Source organism: Idiotropiscis lumnitzeri, chromosome 17, assembly GCF_059441095.1.
Source record: "Idiotropiscis lumnitzeri isolate Australia: NSW breed Sydney's pygmy pipehorse chromosome 17, RoL_Ilum_1.0, whole genome shotgun sequence".
In the NCBI taxonomy this organism is placed as follows: Eukaryota; Metazoa; Chordata; class Actinopteri; order Syngnathiformes; family Syngnathidae; genus Idiotropiscis; species Idiotropiscis lumnitzeri.
The window spans coordinates 8,853,498-8,877,290 of record NC_142407.1 but is presented as its reverse complement, the minus strand read 5'-3'; the positions used below and the strand labels follow the sequence as shown (position 1 = coordinate 8,877,290).

Sequence of the window (23,793 nt, the reverse complement as noted above, 5' to 3'; positions counted from 1 at the left end):
TTTGTTTAAAACTATAGTTTGTTGGAGACTCAGCCTTCTCAATGCGATAAAAAAAATTGAAAAAATGTTTGTGTTCTAGTCGTTTACCATACACACATCGGCAAATAAGGGCACAAACCTCAACATAAAAATGTCCTTACAATAGATTTCAATTAGTTATACAGAGTTGCAGTGGAATTTGCGATATTGGAGTGTTTATTGGTGGACTTCAAATCAGCAATTTACAAATGAAACCGAGATTAATTCCAATCGGGTGGGTCGGTGTTGTGCAAGAAATGCTAGTTGTGACAGAAAAGTTCAGGAGTGGCGTCACAAAATATGTATTTATAACCTACTACAAATTTTAATTTTCAAAATGTTTCCCACCGGAGTCGAACACATTTTCCTAGTCTTCTCTGCCACACCTTCATGATGCCCTAGATAGATTCTTCCAGGGTTCTCTACAGCTCCATCATTGCCATGTCGTTGTCCTCATCTTCCAAAAGAACCCCTCGATTAATCCCTCGAGTTTGGGAAAGAGGGAAAAAAAATCCCATAGAGCCATTCCTGATGAGTAGGGAGGTTGCACCAGCACGGGAATCTTGTCGGACGCTCAGGTCATTGTGAAATGTTAAGAAGCCTGCCACAACTTTCCCCTCTTCTCGCACACTGATCGAAGCAAATGCAGAAGGATCTTTTTCGTAGAAATGCGATTTAATAGTTTGACTCACACCGAAAGGAGAAAACTTGTAGCTTGTAGTTTGAATACAGTACATCTTTTGTGATACCAATCCTGGAATTTATCTGGCATACCTGTAAGCAGGTGTAAAAAAAATAAAATAAAAAAAATCAAGAATTGTGTTTTTAAACCTGCTGACTGATGTTAATAAATAAATAAATAAATAAATAAATAAATAAATAAAATAAAAATAAAAATAAAAATAAAAATAAAAATAAAAATAAAAATAAAAATAAAAATAAAAATAAAAATAAAAATGGATTAAAAATAAAAAAATAAATAAATTCAGTGTCTAAGGTGAGCAGAAGACAGAAAATATTTTCGAGGGACAGTAGTAGTAGTAGACACCTCGTCTGAGTCATTTTAAGCTCTCTGGCAAGGGCCCCGTGCCACACTTTGAAAACACCCGGTCTACGAGTGGCATTTTGAGTTGGAAACGTTTGAAGGTCACGTGCGTAGGACAGCAGATCATACAGTACAGAATGTGGTCACATCAACTGAGTGTCACGTTAGCATCAGCAAGTTCAGAGGTTTATTCATGTCTTAGCAGCAGGTTTGAATGGAAAGTAACAAAGACATACACACTTATAGACCAATGCAGGAAACAAAGTTTGCATTTTCTTTTCATCAGTCACAGTTTGTGCTGTCTCTTTAGCTTGTGTTGCTCAAAACATGGTGGAAGAAAACAAAACAAAAAAAAAAAAATTAGTCCCCAGCGTTGCTTCATAAAAGTGATGGAGAGCAAACATGTCAAACCGGAGCGACTACATCCACGTGAAAGTTTTGTAGCTCCCGCGTGAATGATAAAACTGTGTATTGCGATGACAGGTTTACTTTTCAGTTCAATTCAATAAATCACCAGTCTTCTTTAGTGCTCTTTCATCAAACCGTATGACATGGCACTTATGTTAAACGAGTGACAGGAAAAGAACATTCACATCGTAAAATACTGTAACTCATCTATCCCGGTTGGAATAATTTGAAGGCTGCAGAAGGACAGCACGTTGTCACTACATTCGTCACGTGGGTAACTACTGAATTGGAAACGTATCTTTTTGGTGTTTACAAAAGAAAGGAAGACTGTTTGAATGTATATTATACCGTATATTGAAGTTGCAATGATGACGATGTGGAACGCTTCATCTCGACATTTACAGAAAGCCACCAGCTGGCACTGCGGAGCGGATGACTCATTTTCAGGAATTTATGCACTTGTCAAAATGGCCACATTGTCCACATTTAGATTCTATTTTTTTTTTTTTTTTTGTCAAACATGTAAAAGAATGAACACATGGGCATCGGACAGTATGTCTGGTCATCTCACGGAAATTCGTGCTCGCCACCAGGAATTTCGTTGATAATACGTACATTGAACACGCCTCTCACAAACACACCGACGACTCAATCAGCTAGATGGTCATATTTGGGCTGTGGGGCCAATATAGGAAACAGAGGAATAGAAAAATACAAGCATATTTGAAGTATTTCCTGTTGCTTTTCCCTGGTAAAAGTGGCTCATACAACTAGATATTGGTGTATTTATAGATGCTATGTCATTCATTAGTGACTTCTAATTTGCATATTTTCCTTTAAATGTAATGTTCGTATTTGACTTAAGTGGATTAATATAAATGTTTTACTTTTACCCATTTCACTTTAGTGTACTGTTTTATTAGCGCACAGGGTTTATTGATATACACACAAAGATAGGTATATACAATTCATGACTTAAGAACAGATTTGCTCGCTGTTGGTAATTGACAATCTGGACTTCAAAATAAAACACGCAACAGTACAGAGAGCTTTTCTCTCACTTGAGTTTTTTTTTTTTTTTTTTTTACAATTCTCCAGACACAATGTTAAATTCTGTGGGAAATAAAAATGATCAGGACATTGAACAAACAAAGGTGGGGCGCAGGAGCACGTTCTCGTCATTCGTATAGCTGATCAAGGAGGACTCATTTCTAACTGTGGATGGAAGACAACCCTACTTTGTGAGTAGTGAACCATGATTGCAAAATGTTTCCTCACGCTAAATTATTGCAATTTCCCCAAAATGATTTCAAGAACATAAAAAAAGTCAAACAAGTGCACTAAGAGACTATTAGGTTTCATGCAGTGTTCCGATTTTTGTGTACAAAGGCATTATGTCAAATATTGTCACCGAGAGCATTTCATAGACAGCTCCCGGCCTTTTTCTTTTTTTTTTTCTGGACATGGATCAAAAAAATAATTTGTATTTAACCACATCCAAAAAAGCTCGGTGGGTATCACCAGCATTCCATTAGAATAACATGATCTATGATTACCACGTGGTGGGATTACATGTCTTCAAGATTTAGTATGTTTTTCAGAATCTAAGGTGCAAGACTGGGGTAACCGTTTGAGGATGACAAATCATATCAAATCACATTTGCAACTACTTCATATTTCATTTGCTTTTATCTCTCACTATAAGAGAGAATAACTTAAAAAAGTATATTGCTTCAAAAGTTTTTAATTATTGTGAACAATTCATTCACCTCTTTTTCAGGTGTGTCTAGACTGACAGACTGACAGAGAGACAGACATGGTAGTCACTGAAATATATCGAAAAAGGAAATTAAGAGATTAAACAATAACAACCTCCACCAGCAGGTGGCGCAACGCAAGCATTGACGCACCGCGGGAGTTTGGCTGAGAGACGAGTTACAATAGTCTTGTCCATGGGCGTGAACCTCATTGTGTTCCAGCTCTGTGATTGGGGCTCTGCAAACATGCTTCCCATTCATACAACCACCAATTGTCAGTGAATAAAACAGAAACATAAGCGGGCTCTTCATTTGCTCTTTCCAGATGTGCTGGAGCCCCCCGCCCCACCCTCCAGCTTGTCAGCAATTTCCGATGTGTCTAACTTGTCGGAGCCGTCCCCTTTCTCTGACCTCTCCTTCTCTGATCTCTCCTCGCCGACCAGCTCCGATCTCTCCGACCTGGCGTCTGCGTCGCCCTCTGACCTCTCCTTCCTCTCTGAACGGTCATGGTCCATGCCTGATGTGCCGGGCTTGTCCCACTTGGCCATGGCCTCATGCTCAGTTATACAGGTGGTGATGTTGGAAGTCCAAGCCTTCAGATCCTCCTGCAGAGAAGGTGAAATGAGCGGTCAAAATGACTTCATGTCATCAGCTATTATTGACTGTAAAGTGGAATTTTCAAAGTCTCTAAAGGTTGTATAATTCTTGGACATAAATCTACAGGTATGGCATACCCTGCGAGACTTCTATTATAAAAAGATGATAATATATAAATATTCTGTGAATTAACAAATGAAAATCAGGTTTTCCATTTATGAAATTGTCACGGATTGTTTTTATTTTCACCAGACCAAGCTTATAGACACCGGCAACATATTTCACGCCAGAGTGCTTACGATTTTGATTGCACATAGCTCAGATTCAAGACACCCTGCAAGCTGCTTATTCTTTTACCACAAATGGGGGACTCAAGTCATGTGACTTAACTCGTGTCGCTTTTGACTTGCTGTGTTAAAAACTTTTGAAACAGGGCATTTTCTTTCAGAGCATGTACTTTCAATTTCTCTGGTAAGAATGCGTCTCGTAATATGGTGTTTTATTTTATTTTATTATTTTATTTATTTTAAAATACTTCAATGACATTAACAAAATATTGCTTCAGTCTAACACTGGACTGCACGTTGGACAGCTGCAGAATCAATGTCTTTAAAATGAATATTAATCCGTTATGTGATTAATTATTGGCTTTATGTTTTTTTTTTATTTTATTTATTTATTTATTTTTGAATTAAAGTTGCTACCAAAGACCCTTAATATATTTTTTTTATATTTAGTTTGCCTCAAAAGTGATGTGTTCAAATCTTCATCCTAATTTTTGCCTTGCAATGCAACTTCATTTTGACACGACTTGCAAAATGATCTTACCTCATCTTTTGCATGGAATACCAATAAATTATTTCCATCGTTGACTCTGAGAGAAAAGAAAAACAATTGATCAGTTTCTCATGCTTTGCAAAGCTTTAACAATTTACAGGAGAGTGCCGTTTTGCACATTTCTAATCAACTATTTCCATAACGTCACGCATGAAAAGACACAATCATAATTTGTCAATCGATCTTACTGAAGAATGAAAACATTCTTCTTTTTCTTGTATCCCAAAGAAGGATCAAAAGAGCAGTTGGAAAGGTCAACAGATGGCTCTCCATTGTATGTTGCGTTGTGATTCCTGGCGTCCTTGTAGAAGGTCAGCTTGCCCTCTTTCAGCACGCAGTAGACATTCACCCAGGATTTGCTGTGAAAGGAATCACAAAACAGGTGTGAGGCAAATATATTTCGTAAAAAAAACAAACATCGCTTTTTCTGGCAAAGAGCTCGCATATCCAGAACCTTCCTCACTGCAGTTTTATACCTGGTGGGGCTCCTCTGCTGAGCTTCAAGATCAGAGCTGGTGGCCTTTTTACGATACAGGAATCCTTCATTGTGTGCTGTGTGTGACGGTGGCTGGGGTGTCGTCGGGGCGCCAGTCGCTGGAGCAGATCGAGAGCGGCGAGTTTCCTCGGGTTCTTTCGGACGAGGCCTCCTCCTCGGTTTGGGTCGGTCCCGAGCACGAGGGCGACCATCAAAACGTGTCACTGGAGCCGAGAGGCTGCTTGGAGGTCGATAGGGCTCTCCTCTGGCCTGATGAAGCACATTTAAGAAAATAATTTAAAAAAAATAAATAAATCACACAAAGGCAGGATGTAACATGCGCAGTTCTGATTCACGATAAGTGATAACTTACATGGGCAGCTTCTCTCTCCTGGACTTGTTCTACAATGTCTGCCATAGTAGATCTCTTGTCCCTGCAGTGAGAGAGGACAGCATGAGTCACCCATGAATAGTGAACACAGTGAAAGCTGACCAGTCAAAATTCAGTTTTGCACTGAAAATTAATATAAACTGGATTTTTTTTTTTTTTTTTAAACAAAAGCAATCTCGAGCATGAAACAGTACGACTATTCTACCCATATCAAAAGTGACTGTTGAACAGTTCGGTCATACTGCACTGGAATATTAAAGAGGCACCCAAGTGAGTGAGGTCACAGGGCACACAATTTCACTTTTTCCACTGTAAGCAAGTAAATATTTATACCAGTTTTTACGCTGAAGTGAAATGTCTCTGGCTACAAATATAAAGCTCATAGATTCAAGGATAAGTAATTTAAAGGATGCCATTATTTATAAAAGTACATAAAATGGGAATGAATAGTTTCTTGTTTTTAGTAGGTTCTGGGGACTCAATTTTTGTGACTGGTGTAAATTGGCAGTGGTGTGCGGTGGCGGGTTAGACCCGTGTTGGTAATTCCCCCGGTAAGCACAGGCCAGCAGATTTTACGAGAGGGAGGGCTGCACCACTGTGGGAGTGGTCACAGCTGACTTCCCCCAAGTCCGATCAAAGCGGCTCCTTTCATTGCGTTTGTGTGGCGTGCACATCACGCACGCTAGTCTTGACGTGTAACTTTCGACCGACTCATCATCTCGAAGGAAACGTGTTCACTGCGCTGGAACGCCCAATTTTGCTGTGGCCGTACTAACAATTTGGCAAACTCACACATTGAGCCTGGCACTTGCACAAAAATCAGGATTCACCGGCACCGATTTGACCCGTTCACTTACCCTGAGCGTTTGTCAGAGCCATCTTTCACAGATCCCTCCAGGTCGCTTGAATCTTGCCGTTGCAGCCTCTGCTTGCCACTCCCCTCCTGTTCACTGCTTGACTGCCTCTCCAAGCGTCTCCGATACCGCTCCTGACGCACAATCATCGGAAGCTCGTTCAGCCTGGCTTGGATCTCCTGTTCGCTGGAGGTTTGTCTACCCAATTTGTACTCCCTCTCTCGTCTCAGGTGGTCCATTTGAGGGTCTGAGCGGCTGCCACGGGGATCCCTCTGGAGACGGCCGTGGAGTAGGTCCAGTCCTGATTCTGGGCCCATCATGTCCGCCATCGGGATATCGCCATACTGCTCCCGCTGTACTCGACTGGCTTCCAGGAGGGGGTTTACAGCCTTGTGGATGTGATTGATCCCGGGTTGCATGAAGTCAGCTTTCAAGTGTTGCCATGCGTAAGCCATTTTTGGGTCCATGATGCCACCGCTAGGCGCCAGGTAACCCGAACTGCCTAAACTTCCGCTGCTGTAATGATTTTGTGCGAGATAGCCCGAGCTACCCATTCCTCCACTGCCGTGATAATTCTGGGCTAGATATCCTGAACTCCCTAAATTTGGCTGTGGGGCCAAATATCCTGAACTTCCTAAATTGGGCTGCTGTCCCAAATATCCTGAACTCCCCATATTTTGATGTTGTGTCAAGTAACCGGAACTTCCCATATTTTGATGTTGTGTCAAGTAACCGGAACTTCCCATATTTTGATGTTGTGTCAAGTAACCGGAACTTCCCATATTTTGTTGCGTCAAATACCCACAACTTCCCATATTCGGCTGCTGAAAAAACCCAGGGCTTCCCATCGGGCCACCGCTTTGCTCCTGAGCGAGGTTCCCCGAACTTCCGAGCCTGCAGCTGCCTGGATGGCTTTGCATCGCATAGCCGGAGCCGACCACGCAACCCGCAGACAGTCCAAAGTAACCAGAACTCTCAGCACCATCAGTTGTTTGATTGTTTATCCCAGGGTAAGAAGAAGTGTCCTGTCCTCCGCAGTGGGACGTCAGCACTGAAAAAGCAGAGTCACTCCCACCACCAATAGCCTGGCGGTTCATCCCACGATACGAGGGGTTCGCCAACTTTCCACTACATTGTGGCTCAAGCCCGTGATAGCCTGATCCATTTAGGACCGGGCTGTAACTGGCGAGCGATGAGGACAATCTCTGGGTTGCAGAAGGGGCAGCGGGTTCCACATTTGTTTGTAAGGGTGAGGGTTCGATTTGGGCGTGGACCATCTGCCTCATGAAAGATGGAGTTGAACTGAACGAGGGACCAGTCGGAGTCAGGCAAGATAATGGGAACATCCTTCGACTCGACAGCGGTGTCTTTTTGTCTTCCTCTTTTTTCTTCTCCGCCTGAAAAATGATTCAAATTAATAAATCAGCGCATATAGTCGTGAGGAAATCACAAAACACATGAAGCATATTTGCAATGCAGTTGTAGAAAATTACGAGGACGATTTGGTCAATTGGTTTTTTTGGGCAGCCGCACAACACGGAAAAAAAAAAAAAAAAAGATTCATGGTTCATGAGACAGCATTGAAGAGATTCGGGGCAACTAACGTGGTGGCCGGTTCTTAAAAAAAAAAAAAAAAAGGAAAAAAAAAAGAAAAAAAAAAGTGATCTTTAGAAAATTTAAATATTGGCGGAGATTAATAGAATTAAAATATTGCTTGTTGATATTATCTCAATCCTACCGGTTTAGTTAATTATTGAGATATTTATTTGTTCTTTTCAAAGTGTGTATCAAACTGGTGGCCGTTCACGTTAGTCACTAGCCAAAAAGTAGCTCTCAGTTTCAGAAAGGTCAGTGACCCCTGGTATAGACCATTGATTCTCAAACTTTTTACACCAAGTACCACCTAAAAATGACTAATAAATAAAATAAAAACTACCCCATCATGACCAAATTTAAAATATAGCAGTAGCACAGTCCAAGTGAAAAAAAAAAACTGTTTTTAAATGCACTAGAACTTGAAAGTTAAATACAACTGAACTGTTCTTGGGCAATAATTATTTAAGTGTTGCTTTCCAGGCAGCCCACAAACCACTGACGTTGCACATACCACACTTTATGATCCACTGCTATTGACCAAAGCAGATCCCCAAGACCCCCCCCTCCCGCCCAAACTAATTAAAGCCACAGTCAAGCTTACAGCAGAAAGCTGGCGAAGAGAGCTGAAGCGTTCTTTCCAGGTAACAGCCGCCTTTCGGAAGGCTTCATGGCGAAGGATGAGCTGCTCAACCTCGTCAGTTTGGGCCTGGGTGTGCCCCCCTTCTGGCTGCCTGGAGGTGATCGGAGGCTCCTTGGCCTTCAGCCAGGCTTCTGCCCTCACTGTCTCCTGGGCAAACTGGAATCGCTCATGCTCTGAAGAAGACAAACTCCCATTAACCCGTTACATTATGATGCAGGTGGAGCAGCTAATTTGCATTTGTGTGTCATATGTCATATGCTGCTATTTTTGGGGATTAGGTTTAATTTATTTAACATTGTGTCATATCAAAAAGTAAACTACTCACTGCGCTGCAACCGTTCCTGGTGTTTGTCCCATTTCTCAACAAGATCCTTCTGCTTGGCCAAAAGGGCGTCCACCTTCTCTTTAATCTGCAGCCATGAACCAAAAATATATGATTAAGCGCAATTCAGTTGAAGAAATTGCATGCAAAATTTCCAATTTGAAGGAATTCATCATTTTGTTCGCCGGACCTCCTCTGATGCAGGGTTGCCGGCAGCTATGAGGATCTTGCCGAGATCTGCGCACTGCTGGATAGTTTTGCTGCGGCCGTCGATTTTGACTTTCAGCTCATGATGCTGTTTCATCATGACCTCCAAAGCAGTCAGATCCCTGAAAGAAGGATGGTTTTGAATTACCGATTACAAAAAAGAATATTATAATTTGAGCTGCACTCCATGGACTTATTTGGATGACAGATATTTATTGAACAATATTTTGTTGGGCACAGCATAAATCAGGCGTGGGCAAACTACGGCCCGGGGGCCACATGCGGCCCGTTAAACATTTTAATCCGGCCCGCTAAACTTGGAAAGAAAAAAAAAAAAGAATAATCCTTGTTAATGTTTTATTTTCTAAATCCTGTGGTTTTTCAAAGACATATATATTGTTGTAATGCTTTTGTTCACTTTCATTTTAAATTCTCCGATGAGGTGAGGTTACCACAACATCCCATCCATCTGCTCCTGGTGCGGCCCCATTGTCAAATTTTAGAACCCATTGTGGCCCGCCAATCAAAAGGTTTGCCCACCCCTGACATAAACTATGTAAGGTTTCTGTCAAATCTTATTCATCAGAAGAACAAAAAAAAAGGAAGAATCTCACCTGGGCTCATCCCATCCAATCTGTCCCATAATGCCTTCCATCCACATGAGATTTTCGCGCACCACCGAGAAGAACTGCACTTTGTCAGTCACGGAGGTGACCTGGACTCGACTGGCCTCACAAGAACTCAACAGCTCCTTCCACGCTTCCATCACTTCGTGCTCTTTTACCATAATGGCCTCAGCCTTCTCGCCGGCATAAATGGTACGCAGCTGTGCGGCGTTCTCCTGTAGCTGTCGTACCTGAGCCAAGATAGGATGCCATGACTTCATCATAGCTAATAAGCAATGCTGTGAACAAATATTCAGGTGGGGTGCACCCCTCCAAAACAATCTGCGTCAACTTGTTATTAAAAAAATAAATAAATAAATACAGATAATAATTTAAGTGAGGTGATTGGCGGTAAATAGAAGAAAATATAACACTTGCCTGTGTAACTAACAGTTGAAGGGCGTGCTCAAAAGAGTGCATAAGTCTCTGCAGGGTGGCTGGATTGGTGATGTTGGCTTGGCATGCCCTCACCTCTGGCAGCTGCTTCGTCTTCCCTGCGATCTGAGCCAAAACCTACAACGGCAGACCGAGCCGTCATCAGGAACGCTTTAAAAATAGGAGGCAGAGCAAAGCCCCATGAAAAGAAACATCTGAAGTTGCAACACACCTCTTTGCAGTCAGTGAAGAATTTGTGTAGCTGGTTGGACGCAGCCAGCATCTGTCTGCGGGTCTCCATCAACTCCAAAAGGTCGGCCCAGGACTCGTTCAGTCCGTCCTTCCACTCGGCGATGGTGGCTGCGTCCGAATGACCGCAGTCGATCATTTCATTCACCATTTTGTTCACCTGATCCATCCGCTGTTGGCCAATGTTGTTTGTTTCTGAGGCAAATTTGGTGAACTTTTCTTGGAGTATCTGAAACAAAATATTGGAGAAGGTATTTGATGTGATCCATGACTGTAAATCTGAGACTCTTTATTAGGATATGATCCCTTGTAAGGCATGCAGTTAAATTTGAATGACTTTTATAGATGACAAAGTTTGAATGTTATCCTAAAATACACATAAGTGTACCCCCAAAAAAACAAAAAAAAAACCCCACTGAGCTTTTGGTGAAAAAAACAACAACACACAAAGGTGAGTTGAAAAATTTAATGGATAAAATTCAGGCCTGCTCACTCGCTGGCCACACCCTTGGCTACCCCACATCTTGGGGAAAGTTTTTGATACATGCGATTTTACTTCCATTCTCACAAGGATACAGTACACTTAGTTAATTTGACTTTCTACAACAATATACCGTATTTTCCGGACTACAAGCCGTTACTTTTTTCCTAGATTTTGAACCATGCGGCTAATATAACGGGGCAGCTTTTCTGTGGATTTTTCTTTCACCAGTAGGAGGGCTCTCTAGTGCCGAAAATACGCTAAATGAATCTAGATTTTTTTTCCCCTCCTCTTAGGTCTGTTTTAATTAGCAAAGTTGTTGCCGTGTTAAAAAGGCACTGTTTTCACAATCTGTCGATATACCTTTATGTGCATTCACAGTACAAAATCGTTCTGTACATGCAGTAAACAACGCTTTTTTTTCAACATAGAAAACTGCGGCTTATAGCCTGGTGCGGCTTGTATATCAGTTTTATATTGATTCTTCCCGGGAAGAGTTGCCGCGGCTTATATAAATTACGTATTATCTGTATGTTTTAGGAACGCATTTAGAATGAACTCGTATGGAAAAACGTAAAAAGCTGTCTTTGGTAAAGAACAATAGATTCTTACGGTCAATGTCAATCAAAAGGATTAGTTTCACACTGTACTTCTTTTTTCATGAAACACTAACTGTGGATTGTATGATAAACGATGACCTCTCGGTTACAGAGCAGGTTCCAAGCATGCAAATGTACCTGTGTGTTGATTATGACCTTTCCTCAGTGAAATGTTGTAACCTTGACCAACCCACTGAAAAATTTCCATCTCCATCCCCGTTCTCACCGTAACATGCTCCAGGTCTTGGCCAAGATCGGTAGAACTTGCCACAGTCTCCCGCTCCGTGATCCATTTCTCTAATTCTTCTACGTCCTTATTGAGTTGATAAAGCCAGTACTGCTGCTCCAGCTTAATCTTTCTGTGCTCCACCATGTCTTTCAAAGAAACGTACAGTCTGTCGATGTGGGACTGCTGCTTGGTGATTTGCTCACTGAGGGAAAAAAAAAACCCAACAACAAATAGCATATTACACTTTCTGTATTATCAAGTATTACAACTACAAATACATTTTGTGGAGTACCACAATTTTCCAACTTTAGGATATTACACATGTAGTATAACATCGAACATACGAGGTAGTGTACATTGATCCATTCATTTTTTTATACTGTCTATGTTATAGAAGCTAGACACTATTTTCTAAATAATTACCCGCCTCACCCTAAAGGTTATACACTGAAATTTTCAATAAGATTCCGATTAGAGGGTCAGAAAGATTCCATGGATTTTTAATTTTCTTCCCACATACATTGATTGTTCACAACACTGACTAACTACACAATGTAATTAAGAATGAAACAAATCCATCCAACCATCCATCCTCAAATTCACACATTGGGGGCGGAGCAACTGTGATATCATTTTCAGTTGACAGAAAATGGGGGCGGAGCAACTGTGATATTTTCAGTTGAAAGAAAATGGGGGCGGAGCAACTGTGATATCATTTTCAGTTGACAGAAAATGGGGGCGGAGCAACTGTGATATCATTTTCAGTTGAAAGAAAATGGGGGCGGAGCAACTGTGATATCATTTTCAGTTGACAGAAAATGGGGGCGGAGTAACTGTGATATCATTTTCAGTTGACAGAAAATGGGGGCGGAGCAACAGTGATATCATTTTCAGTTGACAGAAAATGGGGGCGGAGCAACAGTGATATCATTTTCAGTTGACAGAAAATGGGGGCGGAGCAACAGTGATATCATTTTCAGTTGACAGAAAATGGGGGCGGAGCAACAGTGATATCATTTTCAGTTGACAGAAAATGACTGCCCCCTTTCGACTACTAAAAAAGGGGTTGATTTTGCTGCTTAACTCATCTTCCACTAATGCAATATTAATCAGAATGTCATGTAAGACTAGCGGGCCTGCACTGAAAATCTTCTTAAAAAGAATTTTTTGGGGATGACTTCCCCTTTAAGAAAGAATGTGTGGCACAGTGCGTAAATGTTTCATGTTGAATATGATACCAATGAAACTGTGAACCGTGTCCTTCGCACAGGAAATCTCAACTCTGATTCCTACGCAAGTATGACACTGCTCAAAATAATAATCAAAAAAATAAATAAAACAAAAGAAAAGCAAGGCAATTGTTTCTAAAACTATGGTTTGTGCTTGATAGGTGAACAGAAAGTCAAATGATGAGTCATGTCACACCTCTCTGGGTGTCCGAGCTCGAGCAGCTGCTGGCATTGCTGGGACAGCATGCCCACGGTCTCTGCATATGTTTCCACTGTTTGCTCCAGAGCTAGGTGAGTCTTCAATAGTTGGAGGGTGCTCGCCTCATCCTGAAAACGATCAGAAATCAGTCTGCGTACCACAACCGGAGTGGTGGTTTTACAAACCAACTGACTGCCAGTGTTTTCCGTACCGTGCCTTTTTCGTCATTGGCCTGCTGCAGTTTCTGACCCGATAACCAGGATTCCACTTTGGCTGCCTCACTGTAGTACTGTTGAGCCTGCAGCGCCGCATCCAGCATCACCGATCTCCTTTCCAGCTCCAGCTGCAACACCTCCCACAGCTGCCGCACATGGCCGGCCCCTTCCCGCACAAATTCCACTTCGGGAGTGCGTAGTGATGCGATAATTCCCGCCCTGTCCAGAACCTCCTCAACACGCGCCCGCCGCCCTGCCACCTCTCTTTGGAGAGTCTGAAAGAGCAATTTTAGGTCATTCTCAAGAAACGTTTAACTTGGATTTTACCTTTGTGATCCTCACCTGGTTCTTTTTGACATGCAGCTGCACAGTCTGGAGATTATTTCCATATTCCTTACATGATGCCAGGGGAAGCCTCCCCTGAATCCAAAGCTAATAAATGATAATGAAAAAAAATTACACAATGAAATGGTAAGACATATTCCAAAATAAAAAGACGACAAGCTTACCATCTCGTCTTCCAGGTCTTGAGCCACTTGGTGCATCTCTTTGGAAGCCAGCAGGATGCGGCGTCTCTCCTTCAGCGGCTCGATGAGGCGAACAATGCGGGTCTCCACCATGCCTGACTGCTCACCTCCCTCCTTGTCACCCGCCATCAGACCTCGCTGGGGAAGGCAAACCCCCTGCAAGCTGCCCAGTTCCTCCACATCCTTGTAAATGTCCCCAAACTGAGACTCCATAGCCTACGGCAAAAAGGATGCAGTAGAGTTTTAGTTACGACAAGGTAAATTGTGGCCTAAATTTTCATTGTGTGCATGTTCCACCCGTGCCTGGGTGGCTTTTCTCCGGGTACTCCGGTTTCCTTCCCACATTACAAAAACATGCATGGTAGGTTGGCGGACACTCGGAATTGCGCCTAGGTGTGGTTGTGAGCACGGATGGTTGTGTGCTCTGTGATTGGCTGGCAAGCAGTTCAGGGTGTCCCCCACCTACTGCTCGAAGCTAGCCGGGATAGGCTCCAGCACCCACCCTGCGACCCTCGTGAGGAGAAGCATCTCAGATAATGGATGGATAATAAAGTAAGACAATTTTAGGAATAAATCTTAATTTTACTGCAAAGTGTTTGATCCATTATTGATGACACTTTGCTGTTATTATTGTCTGTTTAAAAAAAATAAACCATTCACTCTGTTCTGCATTCCACCCTAAAAAAAATCGCACCATTTTAAAAGTGTCTCATTAGTGGTGACCTTCGGTCAAAGGTCATTTGGTCATGCAGTTTGAAATGAGAAAAAAAAAAAATGAACATGAATAAAATGGTATTACTGGTACTTCTGACTCAGTGGCCAATTATTTCTTTTAGCATCTGCAGTATGCGCCACAAGCACGCTCGTTGATTCAAGGTAATATTACTTTGGTTTTATTTACTGCATGCCATATATATTCTGTAATATACCCCACTTGCCTGGAATTTCTGGAGCTGCTCATTGAACGTGGGCAGATGATGCGCCTGCTCCAATTGGGGGGGCTGCTGCTCCAAGTGGGAGAGCTGGTTGTCAAGGTCTGAGTAGCTTTTCACCGCAGGCTCCGGCTTGTTGTTTTCAAAGAGCTGGCGTGCCTTGGCTTTGGTGGTGGTCTCCAAGTCAGACCAGCACTCCCTGATCTCTTCCAGCTTCTGCTGCACAACTGAACGCAGCTCCGGCTTCTCCTGGATCAGCCCCTGGCCCTCCTGAGATGAGAAAACAGGAATGATTGTTAAATTGATAGGGCGAAGACTGCCTGACAGCACAGATTGATACAAATTATTGTATCAGCGCTAAGAGCGCTTGGCGTATTTGGTGTAAAATATGCATTATGTGGGCGACTCTTATTTCTTGGCTGAGTGACTCTGCTTCTCCCTCGTACACTCCATTAATGTCAGCCATAGCTTCGAGGGATTGTTCTTATGGGATGAACTGCAGCAGCTTCACTCCGTACAAGATATGGAGAAGATGAAAAACACTACAGCTGGAAAAGGCTGTCGAGCATTTTCAATTGAGAGACGGTGCCTGTCATTTGAAACAGTGCATCTGATTTCAGCCATTTTCAGACAATCCAAAAATTGGTAGGTCATGATTAGCACGGGAACGGATGAACCCCAGAAAAGAAAATAGGCAGACGATAAATGCAGTTTTGTAGCCCAAAATAACAGGCAACGACCCCCTGCTTGCAAAGAAGCAGGGAATAGAGCAAAGTTCGGCCTCGGGCTGACCTACAAATCGTGCATGGTAAGTCTTATACACCTCAATCTGTCCTGTACCTGTGCAACGGCTGCTTTGTGAAGGATTCTGACTGAAGCGATGCATTCTGATCAATACATCTGGTGTTTGATTTTGTACCGGTCAGGCTGGTATTTTCTCATTGATTCCAGTGATGCTTGAATTTGTGTTTCATATAATGCTCTTCATGACAGTAGTGTAGTTTTAGAATTAGAAACTTTAAATTTGTAGTCTTTTTATGTAATGATTTCAGGGTGCTTTGATTGTTTTACAGGTGTGTGGATTCAAATACAAAAGTGGCATCAAAACTCAGTTTAGACATTCTCTATGAGACGATAGAGGAATTTACACTGTATGGTGGGGGTGTGGCCTGAAGGGTGCTACAGGCCATGATCTGTGCAGGCATGAAAATGACAATTCATTCAAGTTATTTAAGACAAAAAAAAAAAAATCAATTTAATTAATTTGCTATAGGCGTGGACAAACTACGGCCCGGGGGCCACATGCGGCCCGTTAAACGTTTTAATCCGGCCCGCCAAACTTGAAAAAAAATAAATGAATAAACCTTGTTAATGTTTTATTTTCTAAATACTCTGGAGTGTCAAACACAGATATTTTGTTGTAAGGCTTTTGTTCATTTTTATTTAAAATTAAATATATATTTTTTTTCTCCGACAAGGTGAGGTTACCAAAACACTCTATCCATCTGCTCCTGGTCCGGCCCCTCTGTCAAATTTTAGAACCCATTGTGACCCGCCAATCAAAAAGTTTGCCCACCCCTGGATGAACCTGTAACGGCCCAATTTGGTGGAAAAGTTCAAAATTCTGCTGATAGATTATTATTATTTTTTAAATGATGTAGAATTAACCTTCATATTCCATACATCAAATTAAAAAAAAAACTCCTGTCTGATTCCAATTATTTTTGCTCCACAATGCCTTCCATAATGCAATGCTGCATTCCTCCTCTTGGCACAGCCTCTCTGTTCAACTTCTGCTCTCTCTCGCGTCCCTCAGCCTCATTCTCCCTCTCATAATGCAGAGCCAGCAGAAAGCAGTCTCCCTCCTCTCATGGCTTTACTGACACACAGAGGCAAGAGGAGAAAAAAAAAAATCAGAGAGCGGGTGGTGGCGAGGGAATAGCAGATGAGGAAAGGCAAGTGTAAAAGAGGAAAAGGGTGGCAGGCAAATTCAAGCCTTGTGGAGAGGGAATCAGGCTGCGGGTTGTGCGCTACTGTGGCACAACCTTTGCACGGTTGCTTCCAGTGAACATCTGCGAGGTGATGGCTTTGTTCAACGCAGTCACGGCTAACGCGGTACAATGTTGAAATGGCATCCACATGGCGTTCTGATACTGTTCTAAATTCTGCAGGCTTTCCTGCGATGCTGACGCAGCAGTAAAATTTGAGTTATGCAAGGGCTTGTTCTGACAAAATGATACCTACTAATGACAGAAAAATGAAAGCATGCCACATATCGTGCGTGTGTCTGTTGTTTGTTGCACATTTTCCATATTTCAGATGCATTAATAATCATCCGGATGCATCCGAACCAAAGCGGCAGGAAAATTTGTATGTGCGCCTGCTTGATAAAACTCGCCAAGTATGAGCTGACTTGGAAAGTCCCCTGCCACAAAATCCCATTTTTAACACTGTTTCATGCAAAACATAGGTCAAAATATTTATATATACATTTTCAAGTACTCGCCCAGTTTGTTGTTACTGAGCGACTGTGGGAGCATTTTGAGCAGAGCTAAAACTTTTGCATCATCTGCCGACCTTAGAGAATTTGAGGACTAGACAGCTTCAAGTATGACTGCTACAGCTTTTTGGAGCTAATCCTCAGCATTTCGAAACCAGAATTGTGCTGTGTTAACATCACACAGGGTACCCATCTCTCCCCATCTGCCATGAATTCTATTATATATCTATATATATATATATATATATAGGATTGTCATTATGTATTCATATTACAGGTAAGTTTTTTTTTTAGAATATTTTAAAGTATTATATATATATTTGAAATTGTTTTCCTGACTGTGGCCCGGGTTGGTTTTAATATTATTATCATTGACATGAACTATTAACTATATTTTTACCCAAATTGTAACTCTTGGCTTTCCCCCGCTGCAAAACCTCTTGTGGACATGAAACCGGACAGAAGAACAAGATCATTTTTGCACTCTCATGTCATTGACCTACTTTTGAGCGTAATGGATCACAAGGGTTAGCAGTAGCACCAAAATGTGCAGCATCTTCGGATATTTTTCTCCTACAATATTTGACACCAGCAAATCAACGAAAGCACACATGTACAGGAATACATTTTAAAAGTGATATATAGCACACCTTTGCAAAGTCAAGTGGGTGTTCTATTGTCGTTGTTTTTTTTTTCATTTTACAATTAACAGTGGTGAACTTGTGTGGCTTTTATGATATTAAAATGTAAATTAAAGAGCTGCCTATACAGTTGATGAATGTTTCACCCTCAAACTATTTCAGGAAAAGTTGTTTCAAAATATTAAGTTAATCAATATGCCAGATGGTTCCTCTATAAACTGTCTGTCATTAAATTTCGTATTCTAAATTGCACTTAACTGATCATCATCTGTTTAAAAATTCCATCGACCAATCAAGCTGTTTTCCATTTGTACAATTCAGCGTCATGAGTGAGCTGAAACCGAGCCAATCTGACTTTAGGATGGCGGTCAATCTGTTTGCTTACTTTTCTTACAGTTACATTTCTGTCAGATATGATATTGAGTCATACAGCATGTATACCAGAGACATGCACAAAAACCTTACTGGACATTTATCTATGTTGCGTGTTGGGATCGCAGGTAACTGGCAGGATTTGTGAGATCGAACCTTGTAATTATTATTCCACCATGCTGGCCCTTACAGGACAATTTTATTACGCTCTTTAACAAGTGTTGTGTGGTTTGCAAGCTCATGCAACCTTACCCAGAATGACCAGTAATCAGCTCATATTGAACGTGGTATCAGATTTCCAGGATCGAGAATTGGGATTGGATGATGCCTTCAATATCCATTCATGTTTTACAACTTTTACACTCATTAAAGTGGAAGTCAAACCCAAAAATGTCTGAACAGGAATATGTTCTATACAGGTCCTCGAGTCGATATATGGCATTCTGATTAATTTTGGGTTTGTGGAATATGAGTTAAGCAGTAAAATCGAGCCGTATTTAGCCATTTTAGAGGGCGGCCATTTTGTCTACATCACGGTTGCTAAGGGCTCAGCTAATGACCAATCATGGCTTGGCTTCAGAAAAGACGTTAGGCATGATTGGTCCATTTCTTGCGCCCTGAGCAACTTTGATATCATTTTCAGTAGTGACAAAATGGCTGACCCACGAGATGGCTAAAAACGTGTGGCTTTTGCGGCTTCACTCATATTCCACAAATGCAATATTAACCACAATGCCATGTTTGGACTTGTGAAGACTCATAGAGCATTTTATTGCAAAGATTTTTTTGGGATTGACTTCCCCTTTAAGATTGCGTGTGAGCTGACTTTGGGAGAGAGGTGGGGTACACCCTGGACCAGCCACCAGTACCAAAGACAACATTAATACAATCAAAGAAATAAGACTGGATCAGACTGGACAGTAATGGAAGAACCGTACACTGAAAACGATATTCGGCATCTATAATTGATGAGCTGCTCAACAATTTGTCCATCAAAGTGATACTCCTTGTATTGGTATCAAAGTCATTTAAACAATTGTGACTTAATCAGCAGTGGCTAACGGAAACAACCAAGATAACCAACTAAACTGAATTGGCTGCTTTAACCAACCGACTGTCGATCCAAACTGGTGCTTATGCGAATGGAGATAGAAGCACGGGCCAGTGAAGAATCAATTCTATTTTGTTCAACATTCTCAAAAGGTGATATCACATGCACTAATTTGCTATATCAATGGTCATAAAAAAGGTTTGTGTTATGCAGGAGCTTGCCAACCTCAAAAGAGCTTTTCTCGAATTGTGGTTAGCCCCTGGAGCACATGTTAATTTATTTTGCACAATAATGATCCACCAAATGTTTGAAAAAAATCAGATCAGATACATGGAGTATGGGTATAAAAAAATGGATGGATTGCCCTTTTTCTGTTCCAGTACGACGCAAGCCTATAGCGTAAACCATTCATCCAATTTGGTGGAAAAGAACTCACCCAGAACCACCTTTCACCTCTCTTTATCGATGGAATTCAAGGAAGAGTAACACGCTAAAAAATGTTGCAGCGCAACATCTGCTGAATCTGGAGTATATACAGATGTGCGACAGATACCAATTTATGTTATATGTTGTTTATATGGGCAAAAGCCAACGGATCTTGATTTTTGGCCCACCACAAGGCTCACTGGGCATGTTTGCCAAATTGACAGACTGGTCTCGGCTAAAATGAACCGGCCAGCGCAGCAGAAGGAGTGTCTTGGAGAAGCATCTGGTGGAGTGACAAACTGGTGGCAGGAAGTTGATCGAAGCCTTACAGCTGCCCAGACCGCATCTAACACTGGCACAATAGTAGATAGCTGGTCAAACGGAACATATTTTATTCATAAATATGTGAATAGCGGGGATAAACCCGACTGTATTACATTTTTAAAAAATATTCCCACTGCGGGGTACAGCTCTGAGGGGTGACAAGAACAAGCAGGGGGGGTGGAGGTTTGGTCTCCAAGTGCCCACTGCACAGCGCAGATGTGCTTCCACCATGTACACGACGAGCACGGCACATTTAAAAAGGATGAAAGGAGCCGCTTTGATTGGCCATGATTGAAGATGCGGTGACCACTCCCACAACGGCGCAGCACTCATTCTGCTTGTCTGCGAAATCACCAATATTTGGTTGAACCCACCTCGGCACAATGCTCCATGCAGGTTTTACGCTGGTCACGAAAGTGAAGCCCATGATATCTGCGAATGATTTTCGAGTTTCTAGACGAGGGGTGGACAAACATTTTGATTGGTGGGCCATAATAAGTTCTAAAATTTGACAGAAGGGCCGGACTAGGAGCAGATGGACAGAGTGTTTTTGTAAAATATTTTCAAGTTCGGCGGGCCGGATTAAAACATTTAACGGGCCGCATGTGGCCCCCGGGCCGTAGTTTGCCCACGCCTGTTCTCGACCAAGGTTGTCCAACTCATTTTCACCACAGGCCACATCAGAGGGCATTATCATTATGAATGGAACTCAATTTGAATTCTATTTTACCATATATTCACCAGCTTTATCAGTATGTTATCTTAAAGCCAAATATAAAAAAAAAAAAGTTGAGATTTCCGTCTGGCTACAAAATCTACAAAAAATGTTGCTGAATTGAGGATCAAACTCAGGCATCCCTGATTAGTTTAGAGTATTTACGAATAAGTTGACTAAAGACTTATTTGAAGGCAAACATAACACATTTTAAGTTTTTGTGGCCTTCATAAAATTCTGTGGCAGTACAAATCTTTATCATATGTGTTCAGGGCTATCGTTTTATCTAAAATTGCATTTGATATCCAGCAGACTGACAAATTGGCTAATTTGATGCATTAGGTAGGAGGACTTGTCTCGAAGGAGTATGGGTATAATTAGTTACACTGCTATCTCACGAATATTTAATCATGGCGACAACAGTAAATTAATGTATATAAAGATCATTACAATCAATTGTATTTGTTTATGCAATGGGAGGAAGCAACAGATTTAAGTATAATACCTGCCCATGTTTTTTTTTTCTTTTTGAGTACGTCATATCCTCTCTTTTTGCATAAAATAATTGTCTCATTTTAATTCCACTGCAGAAAGGTGCCTGAAAAATAATTTTGAATCGTTTACATAACAAACCACACTATTAAACAACCTAAAACAATTATAACCTTCAGTACCTATAACTCTCAATCTATCACAACTGTGAATGCAATTCCAGAATGAATGCAGCAAAATATTTGCAACATGGACTACATGGAGAGCTAATTTGGCAAATTTACATGTCAATAGCCCGCCTTAGCTTCACAGAGGCGGAGGGCATGTCGATAGGATGGCATAGTAGCAAAGTAGGATGGGGATGACGTTTCGGTCTCAAATAAAACCTGCTTTTCTGTATGACTATAAAATAACAGAGTACTTTGAAAAAAAAAATATTATCAGGACAGATCACGGTGGCTGGGACCATTTTTGTGTCATCCGAACCTAAACGATGGACTGACGCAATTGTGCTCTTTACGTTGGTGCTAGAGAGGCCAAAGAGATCATGTCACCTGTGAATGTGCAAAGCAAAGTAAACATTCATAACCTTGAGAATGATATTCAAGATGCCCTCAATGAGTTATGCCACCTCTGCCGATTTCAACTCGCAAAATGCCATCTTATTAACATGCCGGCCCACTCCCGCCTCCCTCCGACTCACCTGCTCGATGTGACCTCGCCATCCTGCATCATGCTTCGATCACATCTACTCACCTGTTCTATTTTGGCCAGCCATTCCTTGTTCCGGGCTAGTTCTGCCATAAAGGCCTGGTGCTTCAGCCACTTCCTGTGTAGCTTTTGAGCCTCATCTCGCGCCGTGTCTCGGGCCATAAGCATCTTCTCTTCCACCTGCTGTCCCAGTCACTCAGCTAGGGGAGACAAAAATAGCCACCATCAGGAGGCCAATGCTTGAGCCGGCCCTTTCCCACAGGACGTCCTGCTTGCTTCTTCTACGCACGAGCCACCCTGCTCGACTCGGCTCTGCAGGGGCCCGGATACCTGTGCTCTCTCCACCCACCCCCACCAGACACTCTTTTTCTGGAGGAAAAAAAAAAATCAAGATAAGCACCTCAGCAGTGGTAGCAATGGAAGCACTCGAGCCCTTCGTTTGGATCGCCCTGGGTCCTCATGCCCTACTACTTCATCGGTCTTTGCGGTCCTGATGCTGCAGTGCCTGCTAGCCAGGAAAGGCAAAAAACAACCAGCAAAAACAAGGAAATGAGCCAATGGCAACGCTGGTTAGGAGTGACACACACATCCAAGATATCCTGCAGGTGGCGAGTTATCTTCTTGCCTCATGTGTCAATTAAAATCCAGGAATCAGAGAAGATGTAGTTGTAGCATTGCCGCCGAGAAATCTTTCAGCCGGAGCAAACCTGATCACCCAGCGCTCGCTAGTCCCGGTCAATCTATAGTCCCGTCTAGTGAAGCAGTAGACGGGAGGAGGATGAGGAGGAGGAAGAGTTAGAGTGGGAGGAGCAGGGAGAACAGGATGCAGAGGCAGTGCAGAGGAGGCCGGATACCATAAGCTATCTGCTCTTGAAATGCATCATTGCCAGCGCTGCAATGATGCATGCTGACGTGAGACAGCACACAACATTCTCGCCTCAGTTCGCCTTTCTCATGCTCCCAAGCAGCTCATCCGCGGTTGGTGCATGCTGCTGCAGTCCTCGCCTCTCAGCAACGCTCCGTGTGGGTGCGTGCGTGCGCGCGTGTGTGTGTGTGTGTGTGCAATCACAATCAGCACTGCAGTGCCAGAGCAGAGAGAGAGAGAGAGAGAGAGAGAGAGAGAGAGAGAGAGAGAGAGAGAGAGGCAGGGAAATAGGGAGAAGCAGCAATATGCAGGAGAGGCAGGCAGGAAGAGGGAATGTAAAAGGGGGAAAAACGAGGGAAGAGGTAAAAGATGGTGTTGGGAGGTGGTGGTGGGCTTGTGAAACACAGAATGGAGGAAAGCGCCTGCGTCATCCTTCAGTGTCACCAGGGACATTTCTCTGCACTAGAAATGACTGCACTCGGGAGCAGGAGCAGGATTTGGGATGGAGGAGGGGTCATTGGAAAGCAATGAATGAGAGGGAAGGAGGTTGCATGCACACATGAGCAACAGTGCAGCTGACTGATTTGGATCAGTGCTCACGCTGCTGCTTTAAGACAGTCTGCAATGAGAGCCCCCTGCTACAACCCCCCCCCCTAAAAAAAAACCAGTTTGTCCGAAAATTCAGGGGATTTTATTTGTTCTAATTTTTCAAGTATGCTGATTTTTTTTTATCTGAATTGTGCTGGTTATTAATTTTATTATTTTGCTGCGCTTCAAGAATTTTTTTTTCTTTTTTTTTAGAAAACTAAAAAAAAAAAATTAACCATCATTAACCATGCTTGTATTAAT

General features: G+C 42.3%; 1 protein-coding gene across 2 annotated transcripts; it reads right to left on the bottom strand.

Annotated features, from left to right (window-relative positions):
- Positions 1–1,227: 1,227 nt before the first annotated feature.
- On the bottom strand, positions 1,228–23,096 carry sptbn4a (spectrin, beta, non-erythrocytic 4a). 2 transcript variants are annotated; one of them, XM_088280063.1, is made up of 20 exons: positions 22,480–23,096; positions 22,125–22,279; positions 14,854–15,117; positions 13,898–14,131; positions 13,731–13,820; positions 13,385–13,663; positions 13,171–13,301; positions 11,743–11,947; positions 10,420–10,665; positions 10,191–10,325; positions 9,762–10,003; positions 9,131–9,269; positions 8,944–9,028; positions 8,580–8,791; positions 6,386–7,779; positions 5,511–5,571; positions 5,139–5,407; positions 4,851–5,021; positions 4,654–4,699; positions 1,228–3,833 (listed from the first exon to the last, which is right to left on the bottom strand). In XM_088280063.1, exons 2-20 carry the CDS (start codon positions 22,245–22,247, stop codon positions 3,537–3,539), a joined length of 4,623 nt encoding a protein of 1,540 aa, XP_088136189.1. In that variant the 5' UTR covers positions 22,248–22,279; positions 22,480–23,096; the 3' UTR covers positions 1,228–3,536. The 2 variants fall into 2 exon arrangements, with proteins under 2 accessions (XP_088136189.1, XP_088136188.1); XM_088280062.1 differs by having other exon boundaries at positions 22,125–22,831; positions 22,934–23,096.
- Between the last annotated feature and the right edge of the window lie 697 nt (positions 23,097–23,793).

Coding starts and splice junctions, on each gene's coding strand:
- sptbn4a (XM_088280063.1), bottom strand. CDS start 22,247: ATGCTTATGGCCCGAGACACGGCGCGAGATGAGGCTCAAAAGCTACAC. Junction 13,302..13,384: donor CCAATGACGAAAAAGGCACG/GTACGGAAAACA, acceptor GATCGTTTTCAG/GATGAGGCGAGCACCCTCCA. Junction 10,004..10,190: donor TTCAACTGTTAGTTACACAG/GCAAGTGTTATA, acceptor ATCTTGGCTCAG/GTACGACAGCTACAGGAGAA.